General features: G+C 35.4%; 1 protein-coding gene across 10 annotated transcripts; it reads right to left on the bottom strand.

Moving 5' to 3' along the window:
• Nucleotides 1-366: 366 nt before the first annotated feature.
• On the bottom strand, nt 367-23,486 carry LOC114370395 (myosin-9-like). Of its 10 annotated transcripts, XM_028327736.1 has the most exons (28): nt 23,373-23,486; nt 23,103-23,277; nt 22,955-23,006; nt 20,461-20,589; nt 19,330-19,473; nt 19,067-19,212; nt 18,838-18,994; nt 12,605-12,663; nt 11,995-12,154; nt 11,762-11,911; nt 11,516-11,652; nt 11,288-11,434; nt 11,093-11,194; nt 10,687-10,744; nt 10,498-10,599; nt 7,705-7,742; nt 7,126-7,252; nt 6,875-7,045; nt 6,655-6,786; nt 6,225-6,334; nt 6,043-6,103; nt 5,590-5,767; nt 5,029-5,234; nt 4,689-4,793; nt 3,614-3,796; nt 2,775-2,914; nt 1,195-1,439; nt 367-739 (listed from the first exon to the last, which is right to left on the bottom strand). In XM_028327736.1, exons 5-28 carry the CDS (start codon nt 19,441-19,443, stop codon nt 696-698), a joined length of 3,072 nt encoding a protein of 1,023 aa, XP_028183537.1. In that variant the 5' UTR covers nt 19,444-19,473; nt 20,461-20,589; nt 22,955-23,006; nt 23,103-23,277; nt 23,373-23,486; the 3' UTR covers nt 367-695. The 10 variants fall into 10 exon arrangements, with proteins under 10 accessions (XP_028183537.1, XP_028183536.1, XP_028183538.1 ...); XM_028327735.1 differs by having other exon boundaries at nt 22,955-23,277; XM_028327737.1 differs by lacking the exon at nt 23,373-23,486 and having other exon boundaries at nt 22,955-23,312.
• Nucleotides 23,487-23,648: the final 162 nt, after the last annotated feature.

Genomic DNA, 23,648 nt, shown 5'->3' with positions numbered 1-23,648 from the left:
AGTAACTTTTAGAGTCAGTTATTTTAGTGGATTCGAATCCCGCTATAGATGCAAGGTATTTGTTGATCGACAATTTGTGATGTTACCTTTATAAACACTATTTAGACTCAATTCACCTAAATTTTTCTAAGAAAAAAAGGAAAGGAATAGAATTGAGCTAACAATAGGGGCAGGGCAGCTTAATTGTCTTAAGTACGAAAACATCTTAAGAAATTCTTAGACGTTAGAAACATCGAAAAGCTCTGAAAGATTTACCACTATGCAATTCAGTGGCCGAACCTGTAGGGTAAATCAATGATATCTGGAAGATGAAGCGCCAAGCAGATGGAACTGCAGCGTAGTAAAGTAGAGAACCACAAAGACAGAAAACAAGAAAAACCTCTGGAAAGCTTTTATATACAAAAAATTGTCACTCTATGTGTCATTTGACATCAAATAATATAGAATTCAGAAGGGACATAAACAATGTGAAACACTGATCAAAGGGTTCATCATGGGTTGACACTTTTGCTACCTCTACCTTACTGATCTACAGGATCCTGAGATAAACTGTGTATCTACAATTTTTTTTAGAGCATGTGGCAAAGGAATTAACATGCCTAACCAATGCCACCTCCAAATCTTTGTGTTTCCTCCTTGTTTCCCCAGAGACAGAGGACACGTAAATTTAAGCCCGATAAGAAATACAAATTTTACTAGAAGAAATCATCAAATGAACCCTCCTTTCCACTTTCAGATCCTGAAAATGCAATCATGAATAAAAGGAAAAATGATACTGTCAGACATGTCTCATTTCTGTCTTTTCATACATAACAAGAGGACAATTCAAACAAGAAAATCCAAACATAAGCCATGTTCTTACTATTATTTTATTGCAATTACTATTACTGTCATCCTAGATGCATATAATTGCATTATTATAGGAAGCAACTAAAAATCATACTACGCTACTTCCATAACCTTCTCTTTGATATTCCACTGCAAACCCCAGAGTAGAGGCTGCAAGGTCTCAAAAAGAGTATTTCTATTCTTATTTATAAAAATACATTTACAATACACATGACAGAGGATCCTTATATATTGGCATTTGGCATTACTCCCTCTGACTACCAAATTATTTTCTCCCAAGGCAGTAAGCAAGTTTGATGGGAAGATAATTAGTACATTGAAATTTGGGGAGAAAGTTGGACTAACCCGATCCATCCCCTGCAGTGACATCCTGAACTACTAGTTGGAAAGAATTTGACTCTGGGGAAGATAAAAGTTCAGTATTTGAAACAGGAGCCGGAAATGTGAAATCAGAGTCTGTAGATGAAGTATCAGAGTTACTGGAAGCAATGTCAACCCTAGCAATAGGTCGAAAAGTTGAACTCAATCTTGATGAAGTACTCAAGATCGCCTTCAGCTCGGCAACTTGACTTGACATGGAAGATATCATCCTGATACACACTAATTCAGATCTAGCATTAATCAAATAGAATTCAGTTTTAAAAGTCATAATTCCAATCGCAGTGATGTCCATAAATGGCAGAAAAGAAAACAATTTCTTATAATGTCACCATGGTTAAACCCTCTTTAATGTTTTACCCCCAGGTTATATTCTTTTAATGTTCCAAATAGGCTTTTGAACATGACTACAATATAGTACATTGGACATTTTCTTTCCAGTCCTTCCAACTAATACTGATAATGTACAGTTACTTATTAACATAAATTCCATAACTTTTTTTTTGGTTATGGAAGCAGATCTTTCAAAAGCAACACTTCTTCATAAATTAGGATGACTCTATATCTTCTTCCCAAAGGACAACTATAGGACTACCTAACATACATAAATGAAGCTTTTGAAATATTCATCAAGAATATGCCATACTGATGGAGAACTCCAGCAGCAGCCCCTGAAGTAAAGATCAGTAATATTAACAAAGGAATAAAAAACTATTTCAATCTCTCAAGCATCAGTTGCCTCGTGCTTACTGATGAAGAAACTTTTGGGAACACTAATGAGGTAACTTCAGTTATTATAGTTCTATTTAATTAAGAATTATTTTCATGCTTGCATGATGCATTCAATTCAAGAGGTGATGCCTAAAGGGGAATGAAGCCAATTTTTCCTTCTTGCACAGCTTTGCTTATTTTTCCCCTTCAATTTGCAACTGTCGAAACTTGAGATCTTCAACACACAGACTTTAGAATTATTTCTTTCAAAACTGTAACTATTATTGCCTTAATTTACCTAAAATTTGTTGACCCTTTACATTCCAAGTTTGTAATAATTCTTTTGGAAGATGGATTATGGTATTGTTTATATATCATCAGATATTTCTATAAAAGTTCAATCCTATAAGTTTGCCAGGTCAATAAAAAGTAATCAGTGACTTGATATGAATAAATAAAAAATAATATTGGAAAAGCAGGACTTATCAGCATAAGTTCAACTTGAAACAACCATGTCTTAATAGTGTGTATGTCTGCTAAGAGTGTTCCATGAATGTTGACAGAATGATTTTGATCCTTTCAGCACCACCATCATATGGTTTTATAATTGTTTATGCAAGTTCTATATTCAGTTGAAAGATAATATATCCCTTAGCAAAAGTACATAGGGAACACACATACACAGTTATTCTGGATCTGTCTTGCTCCTTCCTTTATCCTATCCATTTTCCTCTTGGTATATCATACACAGTTAACCCTCAGATGGATTTCGGTATTGGAAAAAAAATAAATTTGCAAAATTACATGAATCTTCAAGGGGATAAAATTAATACTACCTGTTCAACGAGTCCTGAAGCTGATGTACTCTTTTTTCAGTTTCTGCTAACTTTTTGCGTAACTCTTCACTAGATCCTTGAGCTTCTACATATTTCCTTTCATATTCATCACCTCTTTGTTTTTCTTCCTGCAACATGACCTGGGCAATGCGATTATTATTAGATAAAACTTGGTAAATTTGAATTAAATAATTATAACCATAAGCCAAATCCCGTTATATTGTACACAGGACATGTATGACATAAAAGCAGCAGATCATTATAACATTGACAACCATGTGATTCTTTAAATGATGCTTTGATCTGATATATTGAAATGTGAAAACCACTCCTAAGAAATCATCTAAGATACTGTAAAATATTCGAAGATACAATAAGTAAATTATGAGATATTTCCTGGATCAGTGCTATACGTTACGAACCCTCAAGCACGAAAATAATCATGGAGATAATGAGATCATCACCGTAGAGTGCTAGATTTTAAGGAACTCAACAATGGAAAAAGGATGAGACATGCCATGGCCCATGGAGGATGGTATAACTCTTATAAATGTCATGTTGAAATTACATGGATTTAGATAAAGAAGGAGGAAAAGAAAACAATAGAATATAAAGTTTGGCGTGTAATGGTATAGTACAAAAGACAAAGAACTAAATCTTAATTATACCAAAACTAAACTCCCAATCATAATTTAAAAAGGAAACACATATTAAGAAATATAGAAACCACTTCTTTAAGAGATAATCTACGATACTATAAAATATTCTAAGATAGAATAATGATATTCTGGAATATTTTATTGATATTCTAAGAAAGATAGTAGATATACCATGTTTACCTTCAAGTTTTTTATTTCTATAGTAAGAACCTCAATCTTTTCAGTGTCTTTGAGAGGAATAGAGGAATCCCTGATAGCTTCAATGCTTTCATCATCTTGGAAAGGACTTGAGGATTCTTCTTGGACAGGATTTGAACATTCTTCCATAGAAGGACTTTCATTTTGCGCAGGTGTCTCAAAAACCTGGCATTTCATGATAGCAAACCAGTAGTTCATTTTGTTATGTCAGCAGCCAGAACTTCAAGATAATTATGCTAAGAGAAGGTAGATAATGTGTTTTTGTATTCATTGTCATTTACAGCACCAAAGACATTCCTAAGTTTTTTCTTCCAGAAAAGGAAGAAGTCCTAAAAGCTGTAAGAAATTAGGAGAGGGCTTCACAATAGTTTTGAATTATACCTCTAACAATTAAATATTCCCCTATTTACAAAGCTGACTAGCTGCTACTAATAATTATAAGGACAAGGAACATAAATATACAGAAATTTATCAATTATCAAAGTAAAAATATTAGGCTTAATTGCATTTTGGTCCTTCTAGTTTGAACTTTGTGCAATTTTGGTCCTCTAAGTTTTATTCCAAGCTAATTAAGTCCCTCTATCATTAAAGTTAAGTAAATTTGGTCCCCCAATGAATTTCTTCTATCTAAAATCCTCAAATTTTCAATTTTTTTTACCCAAAATCTTTATAAATTGAATTGATTAAGTTGTCTTGTACTCAAAACTCACCAACCAAAACATCAAATTTCACCAAAAATAAAAAAAATCTCAAAATTTACCTTCTTTAAACCCTAATCTCACATCTTGTAAAATACTTCAAATTTTATGTTTCAACTAAATTTCTTACTTCTAAACTCTTAATCTATCATAATCCCCCCCCCCCCCCCCCAAATATTCGAATAGAAAATAAAATAATAATCTGGTAAGTAAAATAAAATTGACATGTGACTAAATTTGCTTACTTTTAAAAATAGAAGAACTCAATTAACTTGAAAAAACTTGAGGGACCAAAACTTTACATAGTCCAAATTAGAGGACCAAAAGTATAATTAAGCGCAAATATTAAAATATACAACCTTCTGTTCATGTTTATAACTGGAGTGATTGATGGTTTGTGAACTGATTGATGCTTTCCTAAGGTTCTGATAGTCAGAGAGAGCTTTATGCCGGCGCCAATTGGACTGCATTTTTTTCATTCCTAAGATTTCAGGCAACAAAAAAGCATTTAAAAAATAGGATAAAATATGTTTTTCGTCCCTCAAATTTGGTTATATGTTTTAGTCCCTATATTTTGATATTAGATGTAGGGACTAAAAGCATATTAGATTTTTATAGGGATTAAAATAAAAATTCGAGATATTTTGAGGGACCAAAAACATAATTTACCAAACCCAACATTACAAGCACAGCTCTAACCTGAATAGTAGTCGATGCACTAATTTGCTTTCTATATCTAAATTTATTACAAGCAGCCACTGCTCGAAAACCTGTCTGCAAGACAATGGCAGATATCTTTATTTCGGTGTACCATTTCCTGGCTAGTGTTCCACGCATATACTTTTGAATTCTGACTGCACCTGCTTCCCTCTTCATGTGATAATACGATCTTCGAGCCAGTTCTCCTAAAAGTTTAAACAATGAAAGCTTAATATAATAAATTGAGTAAATAATACTTGTAGATTTTTATGAAAAACTTCTTAAATCTTAAAAGTCTTCATTATTTATGCATTTCATTAACTAAGATAATTTTTGGTACTTGGCTCCCTTCCTATGTGTAGAAAGGCTCAAGACTACGAAAGAATCTGTAAAAACTATAAAAGAAAAAAGGACTTGTAATTTGAATTGAATGAAGGTGCATCTCAAACTGAAAGACTTCATGCTATTCTGCCCATAGAGATACTCCTCCACTGAGTAACCAAGGCAGATACAAAAGCTTTTTGTCTTTCACATAATACAAAAAAAAAACAAATAACTGACCTCTGCAAATGGATTGCAGAAAAACAGAGGACTTTTGCAATGCAATATATCTTTTCTGACTAAAATGAGTTTTAGTATGCTTTTGGATAACTATTGCAGAATTACTGAGCAGGAATGCTCTCCGAGCATCCAATTCAGCCATCTGACCAGCTCTTAGGAATATTTGTGTTTCACCTATCTGCAAAAGTAGCCAGATCACAAAAAGTTCAGCTGAACATAGGAAAGCATCTTGCAATAAAGGATTTTGGTCAACATGAGTAAAAATATGCATCATTTGTCAATTGTCATAAGAATGGTTTACACATTTCATTTCATGCCCCCAGTCAAATGGACAAGAACCAAAAAGAGATTGCGAGAAATAAATGACAGCAACTTTAATGTTATAGGATAACAAATTCTTTTAATTTTTCATTCCTTAAAAACATACAAAATTCAATAGATTTCCAGCTCTACCTGATAACCTGTCAGCCCAATCTTCTCCAAAATCTTTTTACATGAATCCTTTTCTTCGAAGCTACATATGTGTGGATCATTTTTAAGATGGGAAACCAAATAAATGTCAAAGTAGAAAGCATGGTATCGAAACTATTTGAGCAAAAAGAACATGGCTAAAATTGTCATTAAGCTGCACTTACTTCCCTTGAAGAACCTCCGGAGCAAGAATGCCTAATCGAGTTAAGAAATCATGAAAGGTCCAGTGAGTGGGGAATCCAGCACATTTAATTCTTACTGCTTCAAGAACACCCTACAATATCAACAATGGGTGAAAATTCTACAGAGGTAAGTTTAATTAGAGCAAGCAAATAGCTGTTGTAACTTCTAATTGCCTAGTCATCACATTATTCACAATATTTTCAATTGCAATTTCTAATTGTCCTCCATTAAATATGAATAGACAAATAGAAATGCAATTATTTAAAGTTTGACTGAATAAATAAAACCACTACTTAATTGAGAGAAAATAGGAAATAAGTAGCTAGTTGAGGATAAGAACAGGCAATGGAAGTGTCAATAGTCCTATCCTCAAAGCAAATATGGTAGAAATCAATTTCAAATTTTACTTACACCAGATCGTAATTGTTGGATAACATTCATATTTTCAAATATGAAAGGTTTTAATAGACTATTTGGCTTTATACATCTAATATAGTGTGGCTCTGTCAGATTGAGTGCATCCATCAACTGTTGTAATTGTAGCTGCATAAATAAGCACAACGGTATTAACCTTCCACCTTTGGATTGCAGTAAGGCTTATCAGATACATAAAGAACCATATTTTAGATACCTTGAAACGAGAACCAATAGAAGAAAATTTAGCAGATTTGGCTGTTTCCTCAGAAAGTGGAGCAAAAAGGCCTGATACAAATGAACATTTTGAAGCACTTAGCATGTCTTGATGTTCAGGAACAACATAGTCTTTGTTCTTGTCTAAAAATTGCTCAGATTGATACTGAACCTGAAAAGTGGATAAATAACAACTTTCAGCAGAACTCCAGTGAAAAGAGTTGCATAGCAATGTTAAAGACTCAAACTCACCTCCCCTGCATAATGAACAACAGAGAAATCTGAGCGTGCCAATTTTGGCTTGATGAAGCGTTTGTGATCTTTGAATGTCTGATAAAGCTTCTGTGAAAATGTTTCATGAGTTGACTTCGGAAACATACTGCAAGCAGACAATGAACATGTCAATAAAGGTACTACTAATTTCGAAGGAAAAAAAAAAAATCAAAATTGTTACACGTTTATACGCTGTCTATGAACAATTTTGAAAATATAATCGATGACTTCATCAGGAGAGATTATCAGGAAACAACCATAATAAGATAATGTACATTTTTTCTTGGAAAAAGTTATCAGTAAAGAAGAGACTAAAACTTACCCATTCTTTCACTTTAAATTTATAAGAATGAATATCAAATCCTAATAGTGCCAAATATCAATGCGTCACATCCCATTACATACAGAAAACTTAGACTGCCATTTATTAAAACAGTAACAATCTATTCAAAGATATAATGCATGACACAGTTATGGAACTCCTCCCATTTCTCTATTCGTTCCTTTTTTTCAAATATAAATGCATACACAGCAAAGAAGAAAGAAATTTCTTCATACCAAGCTTCATCGAGCAGAGCAATGATTCCACCTGGTTTCTGAAAAAGAAGACGTTTTTTATATCAGTGTTGTGACATTCTGAAAGTATATTCAGAGGATACAATTTAAGAAAGTTCTGAAGTAAATAATCCATAAATAATTCAAAACATAATTCCTGAATATGGCAAAATCATGTTGTGAGAACTGAGAAGCTATCACCACAAATATCTTGACTATAGAATGCGTTATGGATGATGATCCTGGAATCTTTCCAATACCATGACTGACAAATGATAACCACCTCAAGGCTTCCATCGATCAAATAGTGTGTATCAGTGTAAACAAGACAAGAACTACACAGTACACACTATCAATTGTAAACATAGCCAACTGCCAGACATCTGGTCTAGCAGCATCCACAATAGGTACAATATGTACCAGACAATATCTCAACCTAACTAGTTTCTCTTTTACAATAAAAAATGATTTTAAGATTACAACAACAACAACAACAACAACGCCTTATCCCACTAGGTGGGGTCGGCTACATGGATCAACTTCCGCCATAATGTTCTATCAAGTACCATACTTCTATCCAAATCATTAAGTTCGAGATCCTTCTTGATAACCTCTCTTATAGTCTTTTTGGGTCTTCCTCTGCCTCGAATTGTTTGCCTTCTCTCCATCTGGTCTACTCTCCTCACTACAGAGTCTACCGGTCTTCTCTCTATATGCCCAAACCACCTAAGTCTATTTTCCACCATCTTCTCTACAATAGGCGCTACTCCAACCCTCTCTCTAATAGCTCCGTTTCTAATTTTATCCTGTCGAGTCTTACCACACATCCACCGCAACATCCTCATCTCCGCTACACCTACTTTATTTTCGTTGACCTGAAGTTTTACGTAAATGATTTTAAGATTGATTACGCCAAAATCATTATTCATGTAAACAACCTTTGCAGATGGTAATTTAGACATAGTAACAGTAGTTAATGACAAGTGTCTAGAAAACAGACAGGTCTTTGCAAAGCATAATCTATCAGAAAACCTTTGAAGCATTGGTACTTCTAAAATCATGCCCTACATGAATTGGGTATTGGTTACTTCTAAAATCATATCGTAATTTGTACACATATTGGGTACGGACTTGTACCCAATACTAGTTGGGTACTCATGTGTACATATTGGTTACGTACCAAAAGTATCTTTCAAAACAAATTAGGTACTTAATTTGGGTATGCATGAAATTTTTTGGGTACGTATCAAGCCCGTACCCAAACCTTCCTGTTGTGATAGAAATTGGAGAACATATTCCTTTATCAATTCTATGAAAAGAAATAGGTTCAACCATATGAGAAGAAGATTTAGTTTTTATACATACAAAAGTCGTTGTCTCCTTTTAAGAAAGAGCAAGAGTTATTAGGAGGGTGAGAGTAAAATTTGAAATATTAGTCGAGATGAATGGGATCCACTTGAAGGGGTTGGCATTCTTCAAGTTGTTATTCTTTCTCTTGACGAACCAGTCACAGAGGTGATTCTTTTGAGTGATAGTGGACAAGAAAATGATGAGATTGAAACTGTTTAAGTGTATGTCATAGACATGCTTAAGTGTCATAGTATTTATTGGAGAGCATTTACGTATTATAGTTTTTTATTATGAGATTTTTTTTGTCACGTTGAATTTAATTTCCTTTTGTATTATAAATTATGCTTATTTGTGTTTTTTATTATTTATAAAATTTAGTCATGTTTATATTAAATTCTTTTTTTTTTTTAGAATTACATTGATGGACCCGAACCCTAGATTTTTTAAAAATCCCATATCCCATACCCATACTCATACTCGTATCTTGTACCAATATTGTACCCATATCCATGCAATGTAACAAAAAAACCTAGTTTTTATGAGCTATGCTAGTTGCCTAAGTAATGTACATAAATTATGGTGGTTACAAAAATATATATTGTATAAAAAAAAAAAACTTCGTACCCCATTGCCCAGAGGCTCTTCGCTATGCGAAGGTATGAGGGAGGGATGTTGTACGCAGCCTTACCCTTGCATATGCAAAGAGGCTGTTTCCGGATTCGAACCCATGACCAACAAGTCACCAAGGCACAACTTTACCGCTGCACCAGGGCTCGCCCTCAAAAATATATATTGTATATCAAGAAAAAATATATTTATCATAGTTCATAAGTTTTTTAAAGTCAAAACTTACAAAAACAGTTTTCATTATTTTTCTTTAGTGTAAGAATTTATTCAAAGATATTGAATTTGTCAGAGATAAACCATTGTTGAGCCTACTCAAAACAAAGTTTGTACGAAATTTGATTCTTAACAACTAGCTTCTATGACCAAATAGTCAGGAGTTCAATCCTTGGTGTGCCTGTTTTTCATGATTAAGTTAAATTGAAGCAAAAAGTAAAATAGGCCTAAGCAGTTCTGCACATTCCAAACCTATAAGGCTCATGTAAAGAGGCGTGTTTGAGATAGAAAATCCATTTTTGGGCCACTGGTCCTCTACCTAAGTTTAAGCTTTTATGAAACTTGACACCCTTAAAGTAGGCCGTGTTGCACACCAAAGGGAATCAATATTTTGCTAACTAAATGACAGGAACCATACTATGTTCATATATAGCAGCTAACCATTGTATTAAATTTGACAATGGACCTTGGATCAGAAATGTGGGTCAGCAATCGTTTGCTTCTGAATTTCAAAAGTATTACTTAAAAAAAAAATGCAAACCTATAAGGTATGCTTTCACAATTCCTTTAATAAATACTAAGCATAGACTAAAAGTTTGAAGAAACCTTTTCAATGAGATCCAGTACATCTTGATTATCTACAAATTCTAAGTAGCTCCAGTCAATCCCTTCTTTTGTGTATTCCTCTTGCTCCATCTTAAACACATGCTGAAGCACACCATTGACATCAGATTAATATTAAGAGAAAAGTCTCACAGATGAAGTTGTCAAATATATGAAAAACTAACCTCATACCTGGTTGAAGTGTTGTTGCAGCTTTTCATTTGTGAAATTTATACAAAACTGCTCAAAACTACAAAGAGGAAATTACATATCAGCATGGATTTATCTTATTTAATGAAGCACCAAAATTAAAGGGAGAGCTTGTTTGCAAATATGTTTTTTCCAACTCAAAATATTAATGGTATTGAAGGAGAAGGATAATTTTAAGGATAAGGAGTTCAAACTACCAAAGTGCATTGAAGTAAAGAAGCTTAGAGCAATAGGAGCTGTGCAAACATATAAATGCACATATATTTTAACAAATATGAATGTGGATTGTATAAGACCTTGTGTTGTACACATGTTTGTATGTTTCTTCCTAAATCAGAGTATGCAAACATACAATAACAAGGTTACATTAAAAAAAATCTATTCTCACCTATTCGTTTGAAAGTTTTCAAAGCCATATATGTCAAGAACACCAATGAGACATTTTGAGCTAGGATCCTGCCCAATGGAGATATTAATTTTTTGGACTAACCTGGACATGACAAAAACACATAATTGTATTTCATGTTTTCGATTCCATCTATGGTGAAATAAGAAATCATTCAGACTTACAAAATCATATTACCAGTCAAATAATCGAGAATATAGTGTTTTGGCTAAACCATCCCTGCTAACTGTAGCACCAAGAGGATCAAGACTTCTTTTGATGATTTCTTCTGGAGTAATCATCACACGCTCACGTAGTGCACCTTCCAAACAATTAGGATCACACCTGAAATATGAATAAACTCAATTGATAAATAATATCAATACAAAGATATTGCAAAATAATAACAGCAAAATTCAGCCATACATGAGAAGTTCTGCTGTTGTTTGGAGATGAAACCTGGATGCTTCATCTTCTAGAACTGATGAATCAGTTTCTTCTGATTTTGCAAACTTAATGTTTCCAAGATGAAGAATAGCAGCTACAACTCTGAAAATAGCATCCTGAGAGGAGGAAGGAAGGAAATATATTACCAATTTTAAGATTTTCTGTTTTATTTGGAGAGGCAGCTAAATGAATTATTATAATCACCAACAAAATTTATAGCTATACCTGCTCCTCCTGACTGATTCCCACAATATCCATGGCTCTCTTGGTGCTCAGATACTCTTGAGCAGCATTTACACCAACTAATTCATAGCAATTGGATTGATTAAGGTAGTGAAATGATCTAGGATCTCCCAACTTATATTTCTCCTTTTCCTAAACAAAATCAGGATGCTGCCAATAAAATTATAAATGACATGAAGAATGGTGAATAGAAGATCTAGCTTTGACTTGCCTACCTCAGGAGGAGAAGCACAGAGAAGGTAGAAACAATGATAGTTACGCTCAGGATCTGAGATTTGGCAAACACGAGATTTCTCAAGAAGATAAGTTCTAATGGCTGCACCAGACATTCGTCCATACTTATTAAATTGAATCTCAACAAATTTTCCAAAACGGCTGCAAGAAAATAAAACAAACAGAAGTAGGTATATAACTGCTACTTGTTATTGAAATCACCAATTCATAAATGAGAAAAAACTTTTATGATGCCCAGAACTTCTTAATGACTGTGTGAATACAAATAACATGGAAAGTAGAAAAAGATCCCAATGAAAAATATCGTCTTCCATTTCCATGAGCATTTGATCCTGATTCATGACAACTAAAAAACATTGAGTATGTAAATGATGATAAAATCAAAAAATGAAGAAAATTTGAGTCAAGTATTCAAAAACCTCCACCTATACAAGATACTAATATGAATATAAACCATATGCTAGAAATCATACACATGAAAATGCAAGTATGGAGCTGAAGAAATATAGTATAAAAAGGATATATTTATCACACACATAATGTAACATATCAAAAACCAAGCATCATATAACATGACCAGAAATCTCTTACCTGGAATTGTCATTTCTAACAGTTTTTGCATTACCAAATGCTTCAAGAACTGGATTTGACTGCATCATTACAATTTAAAACTTTAAGGGGAGTGATGAGTTCAACATTTGCCAGAAATAAACTATGAAATATGAACCAATTGACTAACCAAGAGAAGAGTAATCAAAACCAGAATGCTAAGTTTGTGGACACTCCTATGAATCCCAATACCAAGCTACTGGAACAAGGAAGCCTTTTCTCTAATTTAACCCAATGTGATAAAAGATTAGTTGGAAAATTGAATTACCTCACAACAATTTGTCTAGATATCTAATTTCCTATTAGTGTGGTAAGCCAGCTTCTCAATTATCCATGTGATAATCATTGGAATGTAGTGATTTGTATCGTGAAATATATTAACGGAGCCCCAAGAAAAGGCTTCTTGTATGAAGAGAACGATTATACACATCTTGTGGGATATTCTGACAGAGATTGAGCAAGCTCTCCTATTGACAAGAGATCCACTTCCAGGTTTTGCAATTTTATTAGACATAATTTGATTTCATGGAAGAGCGAGAAACAAAATGTTATGGCAAGATCAAGTGCAGAAGCAGAATATAGAGTTGTGCCACATTCTTGTTCTTATATTTATGACTCATTCTGTAAATAATACTCTCCAATGTGTAAGTTATACACACGGTTCTCTCCTATGGTTTCTCCTATTTTTCATCTCAACTTGAAATGAACTGTTGAATTTATTATAAAAAAAAAAACATTATCTACTGATACGGTAGGGTGAGGTATATATTAGCCATAAACTAATATTAGACTTGAAAGATAATAATCTGAATATTATTGTAATTCTCTATTTTCAAAGAGTGAATACAAGACTTATTTATAAGCTGCCAGCAACCTAATTAAGGAAAGAAATACAATGGAACAAAATCTGTACAAATCAAATTTGTACTAATTACAGAATAAAATCTGTGCTAATTATGGAATGTATCACAACACTCCCCCTCAAGCTAGTAAATGTATATCTATCATTCCCAGCTTGCAAGTAAGGTCTTGAAGCTGCTCCGTGGGAAGTCCCTTGGTGAACATATTTGGCAACTGAAGCTTTGAAGGGATGTATTCGGTGGCTATAAGACCACTGTACTATTTCTCCTTAATGAAATGTCGATCTATCTCTATGTGCTTTGTTCGATCATATTGAATTGGATTGTGTGCAATGCTGATGGCGGACTTATTATCACAAACCGGCATAGGAGCTTCATATTTTATTTTGAGGTCATCAAGTATGAACTTCATCCATAACAACTCACAAACCCCTTGAGCCATAACTCTGAATTCAGCTTCTGCACTTGATCTTGCAACTACATTTTGCTTCTTACTCCTCCATGTTACTAAATTTCCACCCAAGAACATGCAGTATCTTGTGGTGGATCTCCTATCAACAATTGATCTTGCATAGTCAGCATCAGTATATACTTTCATGGATAAATTTCTCTCTTTTTTAAACAACAATCCATTTCCTGGAGAAGACTTTAAGTACTGAATGATCCTATTTACTGTCTGCAAATGTCTCTCTCTTAGGTCATGCATGAACTAACTAACCACACTAACAGCATAGGCTATATCAGGCTTGATGTGGGATAAGTAGATAAGTTTTCCCACAAGTCTCTGGTATTGTGTCTTTTCTACCTTTGGGCTTTCTTCATCATTTCTAATCCTGGGATTTTTCTCTATGGGCACTCCAATGGTTTTACAGCCCAACTTGCCAGCTTCTTTGAGGAGATCAAGTATATATTTTCGTTGAGAAATGAAGATACCCTGCCTAGAGTATGCAACCTCTATCCTAAGGAAGATCCTTCATTTCAAATTGGGTAGCCAACCTTTCCCTTAAGGTCTGTTTTTCAAGCTCATCATCGCTTGCAATAATTATATCATCGACATAGACCAAGAGCAAAGTAAGAATACCATCTTAGGGGTGTTTTATAATGAAAGTATGGTCACCTTGGCTTTGTTTGTACCCCAAAGATACCATAGCTTGAGTGAACCTATCAAACCAAGCCCAAGCCATATAGGGCCTTCTTTAGTCTGCAAACTTTATTTCCTCCATTAGTGGCACCATATCCAGGTGGAATCTCTATGTATACTTTTGTCAAGCTTTCATGTAAGAAGGCATTTTTAACATCAAATGGATGCATCTCCCAACCAAAGTGCGCTGCTAAGGAGATGATAATCCTGACTGTATTCATGTTTGCCACTGGAGCAAATGTCTCCTCATAATTGATCCCATAGGTTTGGGTGTATCCCTTTGCAACCAACCTCGCCTTATACCACTCCAATGAGTCATCAGTCTGATATTTAACTGTATATACCCACCTACAACCTACTGCCTTTTTGTCTTTCGGTCTCTCTACAATCTCCCAAGTCTTGTACCTTTCCAATGCACCCATTTCTTCATTCATGGCTCGAACCCAGTTCTCATCCTTTAAGGCTTCTTGTACTGATGTAGGAATTTTGATAGAATCAATAGTTGAAATAAAACTCTAGTGCTGTAGAGAAAGATTTTTAGTAGACACAAATTGGGATATAAGATATTTTGCACAAGATCTTTTTTCTTTTCTCAAGGCAATTGGCAAATCATCTAGGTTAGATTCACAAGAAGCATCTAAGGTGTCCTCAAGAGTATGAGTTCTTACCTTCGATTCGGATGATTGAAGTTGTTGTTGGACCAGGTCGGGTTTTTTCTTCGCTGGTACTGGTTCCCAAAGTGTTTGTCCTCCTTATGTTGAATTGGTGATGATGCTGGTTCAGGGTCTTTGTCATCCTCCATAGGAGTGAAATCCTGTAACAAGGGAAAACATGACAGCTCAAGGATCTCAACTTCGAGACTACTCTCCCCCTGAATCGGAGGACTAGTGAAGAAAGACTTTGTTTCATGAAAAGTGACATCCTTGGAAACATAGACACGAAGACTTTGAGGGTGATAACAATTGTACCTTTTTTTGTTTGAGGCATAACCTATGAAGACACATTTAATGGCCTGAGGATCTAACTTTTCCCGATGCGGACCATGAACATGAACAAAGAGAGGACATCCAAAGACACGACTCTGACAACTGGTCATAAGGGGAACAGAAGGATAGTATGTGGTTATGAGTTGAATAGGACTAACACCATTTAAAACACGAGAGGATGATTTATTTATCAAGTAAGTGGCGGTTAGAACAGCTTCCCCCCAGTAAGACTTAGGAACAGACATTTGGAAGAGTAAAGCTCTAGCAACCTCAAGGAGATGTCGATTTTTCCTTTTTGCAACCTCATTTTGTTGAGGGGTGTCCACACAAGTTAACTCATGAACAACACCATTATCTTTGAGGAACTTAGAAAGGTTTTGATTCACATACTCTCTCCCATTATCAAAACGCAATCTTTTAATTGGGCTCCCAAATTGCGTTTGAATTATACGGTAAAAGTTTACAAACAATTGAAAAACTTCATATTTGTCTTTCATGAGAAATATCCAGTAACCCGAGTACAGTCATTAATGAAAGAAACAAACCACTTTGCACCAGAAATATTATTGATAAGTGCAGGTCCCCATACATCCGAATGAACAAGATCAAAAGGTTTAGAACTTTTATTAGTACTAGGAAGAAAATTTGTTCGATGGTGTTTAGCAAACTCGCAAACATCACAATGAAAAGACTCGATTAACATTTTTGCAAACAAAAAGGGAAATAAAGACTTAAGGACACTAAACGGAGGATGACCCAGACGTCTGTGCTGAAGCCATATTTGGGAGGATGACCAAGGTTCTGAACTTGTCTGGTGATTAGAAGTGAAAGCCTTCTGTTTGGTACACTCTTTATTGTCCTCATGCTGCAAGTAGTATAATCCACCCTGCTCTTTAGTAATTCCAATCGTCCTCCCCGTGGCAAGATCTTGAAAAACACAATGGGAGTGGAAAAATGTCACAACAAAGTTTAAGTCTTGGGTGATTTTATGAATAGACAAGAGGTTATTAGATAGTTTGGGAACATAGAGCACATTGTTCAAATGAAGGGAAGATTGAAGTTGAATGTTACCGCAACCAATAACGGGGGTATGAGAACCATTAGCGACAGTGATGTGTTGGTTACCAGTTAAAATGGTGTAGGATGAAAAATAAGAAGAGCGAGGTGTCATATGATCAGTAACAACAAAGTCTATAATCCAGATATTTTCAGTACCAGAAGCATTAAAGGATAGGAAGCTAGAACTCTTACCAGTCATGGTTAGAGAACAAGAGCTAGATGTCATACTAAGAGAGTCCATAAGGGCCTATAGACGTTCCAATTCTGCTTTGCTGAGAGCTGGGATCTCCTTTTCAGCCTGTGGGATAGGTGTGTATCTTACACCTTCAGAAGCAGACGTTGCTTGATTAGCACGCCTTTGTGTGGCACCTTTGAATCCTCCGACGCGCTCAAGTACCTTCTCCTTTCCATGAAGTCTAAAACATTTCTCCTTAGTATGACCTGACTTCCTACAATAGCTGCACCAGCGATCATCACGGTTAGCCTTTGTGAGAGGCTTCCCAAATGAAGAGGATGAGCCTTTTGTGGGACCCTTGCCAGTAGCTAAGGCTGAACCATCAACAAAACTGCTCCCTTCCAACATTACTGACCTCTGAGTTTCTTCTCCTTGTACAGTGTAGAACACCTCTGAGAGAGAAGGAAGTTTTTCTTTGCCCAAAATCTGAACCCGAATCGGATCAAACTCAGTGTTTAGTACAAAAAGAAATTTAAAGATTCTCATCCTTTCAATGAACTGTGTCATGTGGCAGAATCAGCTGTGGGCGTCATTTTCAAATCCTGATGTTGATCCAACTCAATCCATAAACCATTCAACGTCCCATAATAATCTGTTACTGAAAGACTCCCCTATTTGGTATTGAAAACCTTGTTCTCTATCTCATAACATGCTGCAATATCTTTCTTCATAGAATACGTCTGACTAAGATTTTCCCAAATCTCCTTAGTAGTGGAGAAGTACATACAGTTCTGGCTGATTCTTGAGTCATAGAATGCCATAACCAGGTCATGATAAGAGAGTCTTCATCATCTCAGGCTTCATACTTAGGATCTGTTTGGGCTGGAGGTTCTCCTTCTATGTGGTTCAACTTCTTTCGTCCCTTGAGATTAGTGCGAACTGGGCCCACTAGAGGTAGTTGTGCCCATCAACTCGATATGAGCCTTGCAATGCCTGAAGGTCATTGGGACTGAGAAGAGGGACTGTCTGTAGACATAATGGGAAGAGGAAAATCGCAGAAACAAGATAGAGAAAAAACGTAGAACGGTAACCGTAACCTTCTCGAGTTAGGGTTTCTGAGGCTGTTTTGGGGCAAAATAACTCCTGGAACAGAACCGGGGTGGGCCGGCGACCTGTTCTGTGGAGGCACCGTCGAAAAAGACGGCCTGTACGGTGGCGCGTGGCTTACACACGCCGGAGACAAAACGGCGAGTGGCGGCACGTCCGGCAGCGGTTGGCAGTGAAACTTCAGGGATAGGCCAATCTGGAGAAGGCGCTTCTCCTGGTGGGTTCTCGGATCAGTTTCGCGGTGGCAGACGGTGGCTGACGACGGCGGAAGGAAGCTGACGGCGGAGGACAGCGACGGACGGCAACCAGTGGTATATGCAGTAACTGGGCACTGAAACAGTATCAACTGCAGCAATGAAGGCTGCCTAGAAGAATGCAGAAGCAAAGCCCCCTGGATCGGGAGCTCTGATACCAACTTGAAAGATAATAATCAGAATATTCCTGTAATTCTCTATTTTCGAAGAGTGAATACAAAACTTATTTATAAGCTGGCAGCAACCTAATTAAAGAAATAAATGCAATGGAACAAAATCTGTGCTAAATGGAATGTATCACAACAATTAGCAAAAATCAATATTTCATTAGCTAACAGATATTAATCATGCCAAATTATCTTCACATTTGAATTCATTCTTTTCATTTTTCACTCGATAATGAATGAATAATGAGAGGAAAATAGTTGATCCTTGTTATTGTTCTTTAAATGTCCTGCTTCTTGTTCTTTTAAGTGTCTATGACACTATGTTTCCAGGCATCTCTAAGTTGTTCTTACTTTGGCCAAGAGCAAGAGCCTGCAAACAGCTTTAAACAATATGTCTCGGTACAACTCACAACCAAACATGTAGAAACAATAGCAACGATAATCCAGAGTTAGATAACCTTCTTACTTCTAGTACTTGTTTTTCAACAGTTCGTCCTTCAGATGAAGTGTTACCACCCAAATATGCCAGGTACTGCATAAGCATTTTGGTGGTTTCTGTCTTACCAGCACCACTCTCACCACTAACCAGAATTGAGTTGCTTTTTTCCTCATTAATCATTGCCCTAATTTAAACAACCAGTCAGCAATATGAATACCATTTTAAAAACATGAAAGTAAAAGAAGGACAAACTCACCTATATGCTGCTTCAGCAATAGCAAAAACATGTGGGCCCAAGCCTCCAATCGTTGCTCCCTTGTATCTTTGCATCACATTAGTATCATACAGGTGTGAAAGATTTTGGAAGGGATTGATTGCAATGAGAATATTCCCGGTATAAGTCTGCCATGATATCAAATTATTATAAGAGATATCCATACATAGCTGCAGTTTAAGTTTTTGTCTTCCATAAAGGTGAACACTAACTGATTTCAAACTGAATGTGGGAGGTAATCTTACATATATTTCATTCATCATGTATCTGGTTTCCAAATTATGCAGCACTCCTGGCTCATGCAAATAAGCAAGCTTGGTCATGTCATCAACCCCATCAGTAGGCGCTTCCATATCCATGGGATATAATTTTGACAAACGGGAAACAACCTGGTGACATGGAAACAGAATAGAAGAAAATTAGTCCAGATTACATGAGCACATGTGTGTGCAGCAATGTTGCTAAAGTAATGTAAAATCAGTCGCATTCTTAGTCTCATTAGGCATAGTGTCTATTGACAGAAATAAGAAATTAAATAGATGTCTCCAAAGAACTTAGTTTGCATTTTTATAGACTTATAGTTCTTAAAGAAATAAGAAGTGACATAATTCTGAGTCGCATAAGCACAATGTTTTCAAAGTCCTTGGATATGTATTTCTCATAGCTAAAATCAACCACATTTCTAATAGAGATAGAAAATGAAATGTTAAGCATTTCAAATACGAGACAGCCTGTCTCTGTATTCTTTCTCAAATCATCAGTAACTAATATAACAATGGAGCAACAGCTTAGAATTTCGTTTCTTTCTTGCACTGTTTAAGCCATCCCCTTCTACCTTTCTAAGCTCTGAAACTAACTGTTCCACACAAAGAGAAGGACTAGAGAAAAGAAAATATATTAGAAACTTGGGGAGGGCACTATAAACCATAGATGCTAGTCAACTGGAAAATGAAGAAAAAAAAAGTCACCCATTTCTCTATCCCTCTTAAATAGGATGTGCAAATTAACTAGTAAGATCCTTATATTCCATAAGAACAGAGAAAAATTATCATGTAACTTAAGTCTTTCTTTTATAAATAAGGATTAATGATGCCATGCACTAAAGATGTTGACAGAGAATGTTAAAGAGAGCCTATTTTACAGATATCAAAGTTTTCTAGCATACCCTTTGCTAAGTATTTTAAGGGCAAGATCCTCCTCAAAAATCATTGCAAATATATATGTTTCTTAAAACAATAAATAACATGTCAAAAACACAAAATGAAGGAAGTTGAAATATCGAGAATCCTTTAAAACTTGAACTTCACAAAGTGGAACTAGAGATAATTAGAAACATAAGATTAAAAGGTTGTGACTTATAAAACGTCTCTATTTACCTTATTCTCATTACTAGTTTGAATTTCTGCTTCTTCACCATTAATATTCAGTACCAGTCCATCAATCCAAACTAGTTCTGGATCTGCAACCCAAACATGAGAACCAACAACAATATTTTCTGGAATCCCCTGTATCATTTAAAGTCGAAAGGCATTAAGAAAGTTCTTGACTACAACATATTTAAAACATTAAACAATCATGTTCCTATTTCTTGGCAAGGAAACTATGTAAAGCCAAGAAAAATATACAAAATTCCAAGATGATTGATCAATTATTTACAGAAGCAATCTGTATATCATTCGATTTAGTTGACTTGGAAGAACCTTTCAGTGTTTTATCAGTATCAATCAACATATGAAGGTAAATCCCCAACTGAGTAAAAGAGGGTCAATTTGCTGTGTCTGAACTCTGAAGTAGCTACCGTAAGGAACATGTGATAACAGAAACAACACTATCTGCTCCTGGGTATATGGCTTTTTAAGTCTATTTTATTGTTTATGCTATAGTCCTTTGATGTGTGCAGACTGCAGACATATTTGAGCATTGAGTAAAGTTAGTGAAATTTTTTATTCTCGTATCTAATAAGTTTACACCACATTGAAAAGAAAATGTGTTGAAGTAAGAGCCAAGGAAAATGAAAAAACAGAGAAAATGTGGACGTGATTATTTATTGAGGTCATCACATTTTTTTTATTTACTTTATAACCCCTTAATTTTCATTTGTTTATCTAATGAATGTTTGAATAGGATAAGGATATTTCCTACAAATAAGACTCTCACATCTAGTAGGAAGTTCACTCTCATATTCACTAACATAACACTAGTCTTAAAAAACAAATCAAAATTCAATATTCTGAATAGACACACGCACACAGAATGTGCTAATGTGGGCATAATCATGGCACCCAATCCCACCTGAATGCCCTGCTGTTGCTATGGATGGCAAAAATTCCATTCACACACCTAAGTCTTCTTTTTCCATTCACACCTCCCGCTCCTCCCAACTCAGTATATTCTTTAATTACCTAAATCATGATTTTAGACCTCCATAGCTCTTGACAAAATATTCATATCTAGTTAGGGGAAAGAAGGATATTTAAGTCCCGCCTCTCGCCTAGTTGCCGAGACTCGAGAATCGAGATACATACGAAACCTATCTTGAGACTGATGAGTGATGACCTTATCAATTTTTAATCGGTAACCAAAACAAATAATCATTATTAGCATAACATACATTGGACTTTAAAAATGCGATCTCCTTCCCATTCTTCATTCAGAAGAGCATCTCAGTCAAAATATCAGTATACAAAATATGACTCTATGTAGATCCAATCAAACATCTCAGCCACTCTCACCACAACACAACTATTGCATCTGCTAACTTCAGAAGCAGCTTATTAAGTTTCTCATCTTCAACGCTTTCAACCAGTTCCTTTATTATCCTTATCCCTATATCAATGTCCGAATACTTATGAATCATCGCAAAATCTCTCTAATTAATCGAGCAATTTCGTAACAGAGAGTTAAATGCCTAGCTAGCAAAGATTCAAATCTGCAAAAATAGTCACCCACTCAAATTGTAATAAGCGAGAACGGTACCATTATTCTGAGAATATGAGCCTTGGCAGAATAGGAGTCACATGCAAAGAGAACCGGAACCAGGTGCGCGCATTTTCCAACGGCGTGAAAGTGAAATCATCGATTGAAACTCAACTCGACGGAGCGCGCGCACGTTTTCGACGTGCTTAACAGATCGGAATTCGGTTTTCTGGAGAATGAGATGAGATGAGAAAAGGGGGAAACGAGAGATGAACGGAAAGCAAGAGTTTTGTTCGTCTTTGTGTTGCGCGAATGAAGGAGGAAATGTCCGAAGCGAGGCCCTGCAAAATCGCCATGCTTGTGGACTCGCACTCTTCCCTCTCTTCTCCGAGCCGAGCCGCATGGACTTCGCGGGTGACCAACCATACCGTTAGAATACACACGTTGGAAAAGTTTGTGAGACGGGTTAAATAATAAATATCACCTTTATTCGTTTATAACCAAAATTTAATGATTAGTATTTAAATGAGAGTATAACATCAAGCATCTGAACTCTGACCAATTAGAGCCTCTCCAACACAAATTTGCTTATTTTAAGATTAGTTGCTAAGTTTTTTTTTTTTTTTTACCATGGTGGCTTAAAATTAAATTTTATTATTTTTAAGTTTAAATATGTTTTCATACCCAAAAAATTAATCATTTTTTATTTTATTACTTGCACTTCATTTTTTTATCTAACTACCCAATATTTTTTATATTTCACTTTAGTATCTTTGGTTTCTGCCGAGTGACGATGCAATAGATGGAGTATCGCGTTATGGATTTATTAATATGTGATTGACAAATTTTCTATATCATTTTTTATTATTTAAAAAAAAACAATTTTTATGAACATGCAAATAGTCTTACTCTCCTGAATAAAATCTCATCCTTGATCTAGGTCAATAGTCTTACGCTCACTCATGGACATGCCTGCAAACTAAACTTCAAGCTTCGACCCCATAATCTGCAACCAAATGTTCATAAACCCTTGTTAGAAAAAAAAAAAAAAAAAAACCCCCAAGCATCAACCAAAAACTCTAAAAATATTCCAAATTCAAACCAAACAATTTCTGCTCTCATAAAAGAAAATCATAGTAAACAGCGCGCAATTCCCCCTGAACGAAAACCTAAAACTGTTCCAAAACGAGGTGAATTTCAAAATCATCTGCAGATTTCCCCAATCCTATTTCACGAAACAACGCAATCCATCATCTTCAGCATCCGAATTGCGAAACCTGTGGGTAACAAATCGAAACAGCGCCACAATGGTGGGAAATAGGAGCAGAGACAGATCATGAAAGCAAGATTGAGAAAAGAAAGGGCGTTTTACCGTGAAGAGAAGAGAAACCGTGCACGCTGGTTAACGAAGCCAAACCATAGGAATGGTCGAAGAAGAGGAAAATCGAGAAGGAAGAAGAAGAAGATTATGTGCGCTTCTCATCAACAATGCAAACCAAGAGAAAAGAAGGAAATCAAGAAACAAAAAATAAAAATTGTATTTTTTTAAAAATAATTTAAATAATAAAAAATGACGTAAAAAAATTTGTGATTAAGTGTTATAACACAATAGTCACGTCATTATTTCACGAAATGGGACTAATGATAG

Source organism: Glycine soja, chromosome 10, assembly GCF_004193775.1.
Source record: "Glycine soja cultivar W05 chromosome 10, ASM419377v2, whole genome shotgun sequence".
NCBI lineage: Eukaryota > Viridiplantae > Streptophyta > Magnoliopsida > Fabales > Fabaceae > Glycine > Glycine soja.
The sequence above is the reverse complement of the archived record's forward strand: the minus strand, read 5'-3'. Positions and strand labels throughout refer to the sequence as shown.

What these genes read in the sequence shown, in the direction of transcription:
- LOC114370395 (XM_028327734.1), bottom strand. An exon ending in ACATGATGAATGAAATATAT is followed by an intron (nt 19,213 to 19,329) that starts GTAAGATTACCT and finishes ATATCATGGCAG; the next exon opens with ACTTATACCGGGAATATTCT. An exon ending in TTGAAAAACAAGTACTAGAA is followed by an intron (nt 12,664 to 18,837) that starts GTAAGAAGGTTA and finishes GTAATGATGCAG; the next exon opens with TCAAATCCAGTTCTTGAAGC.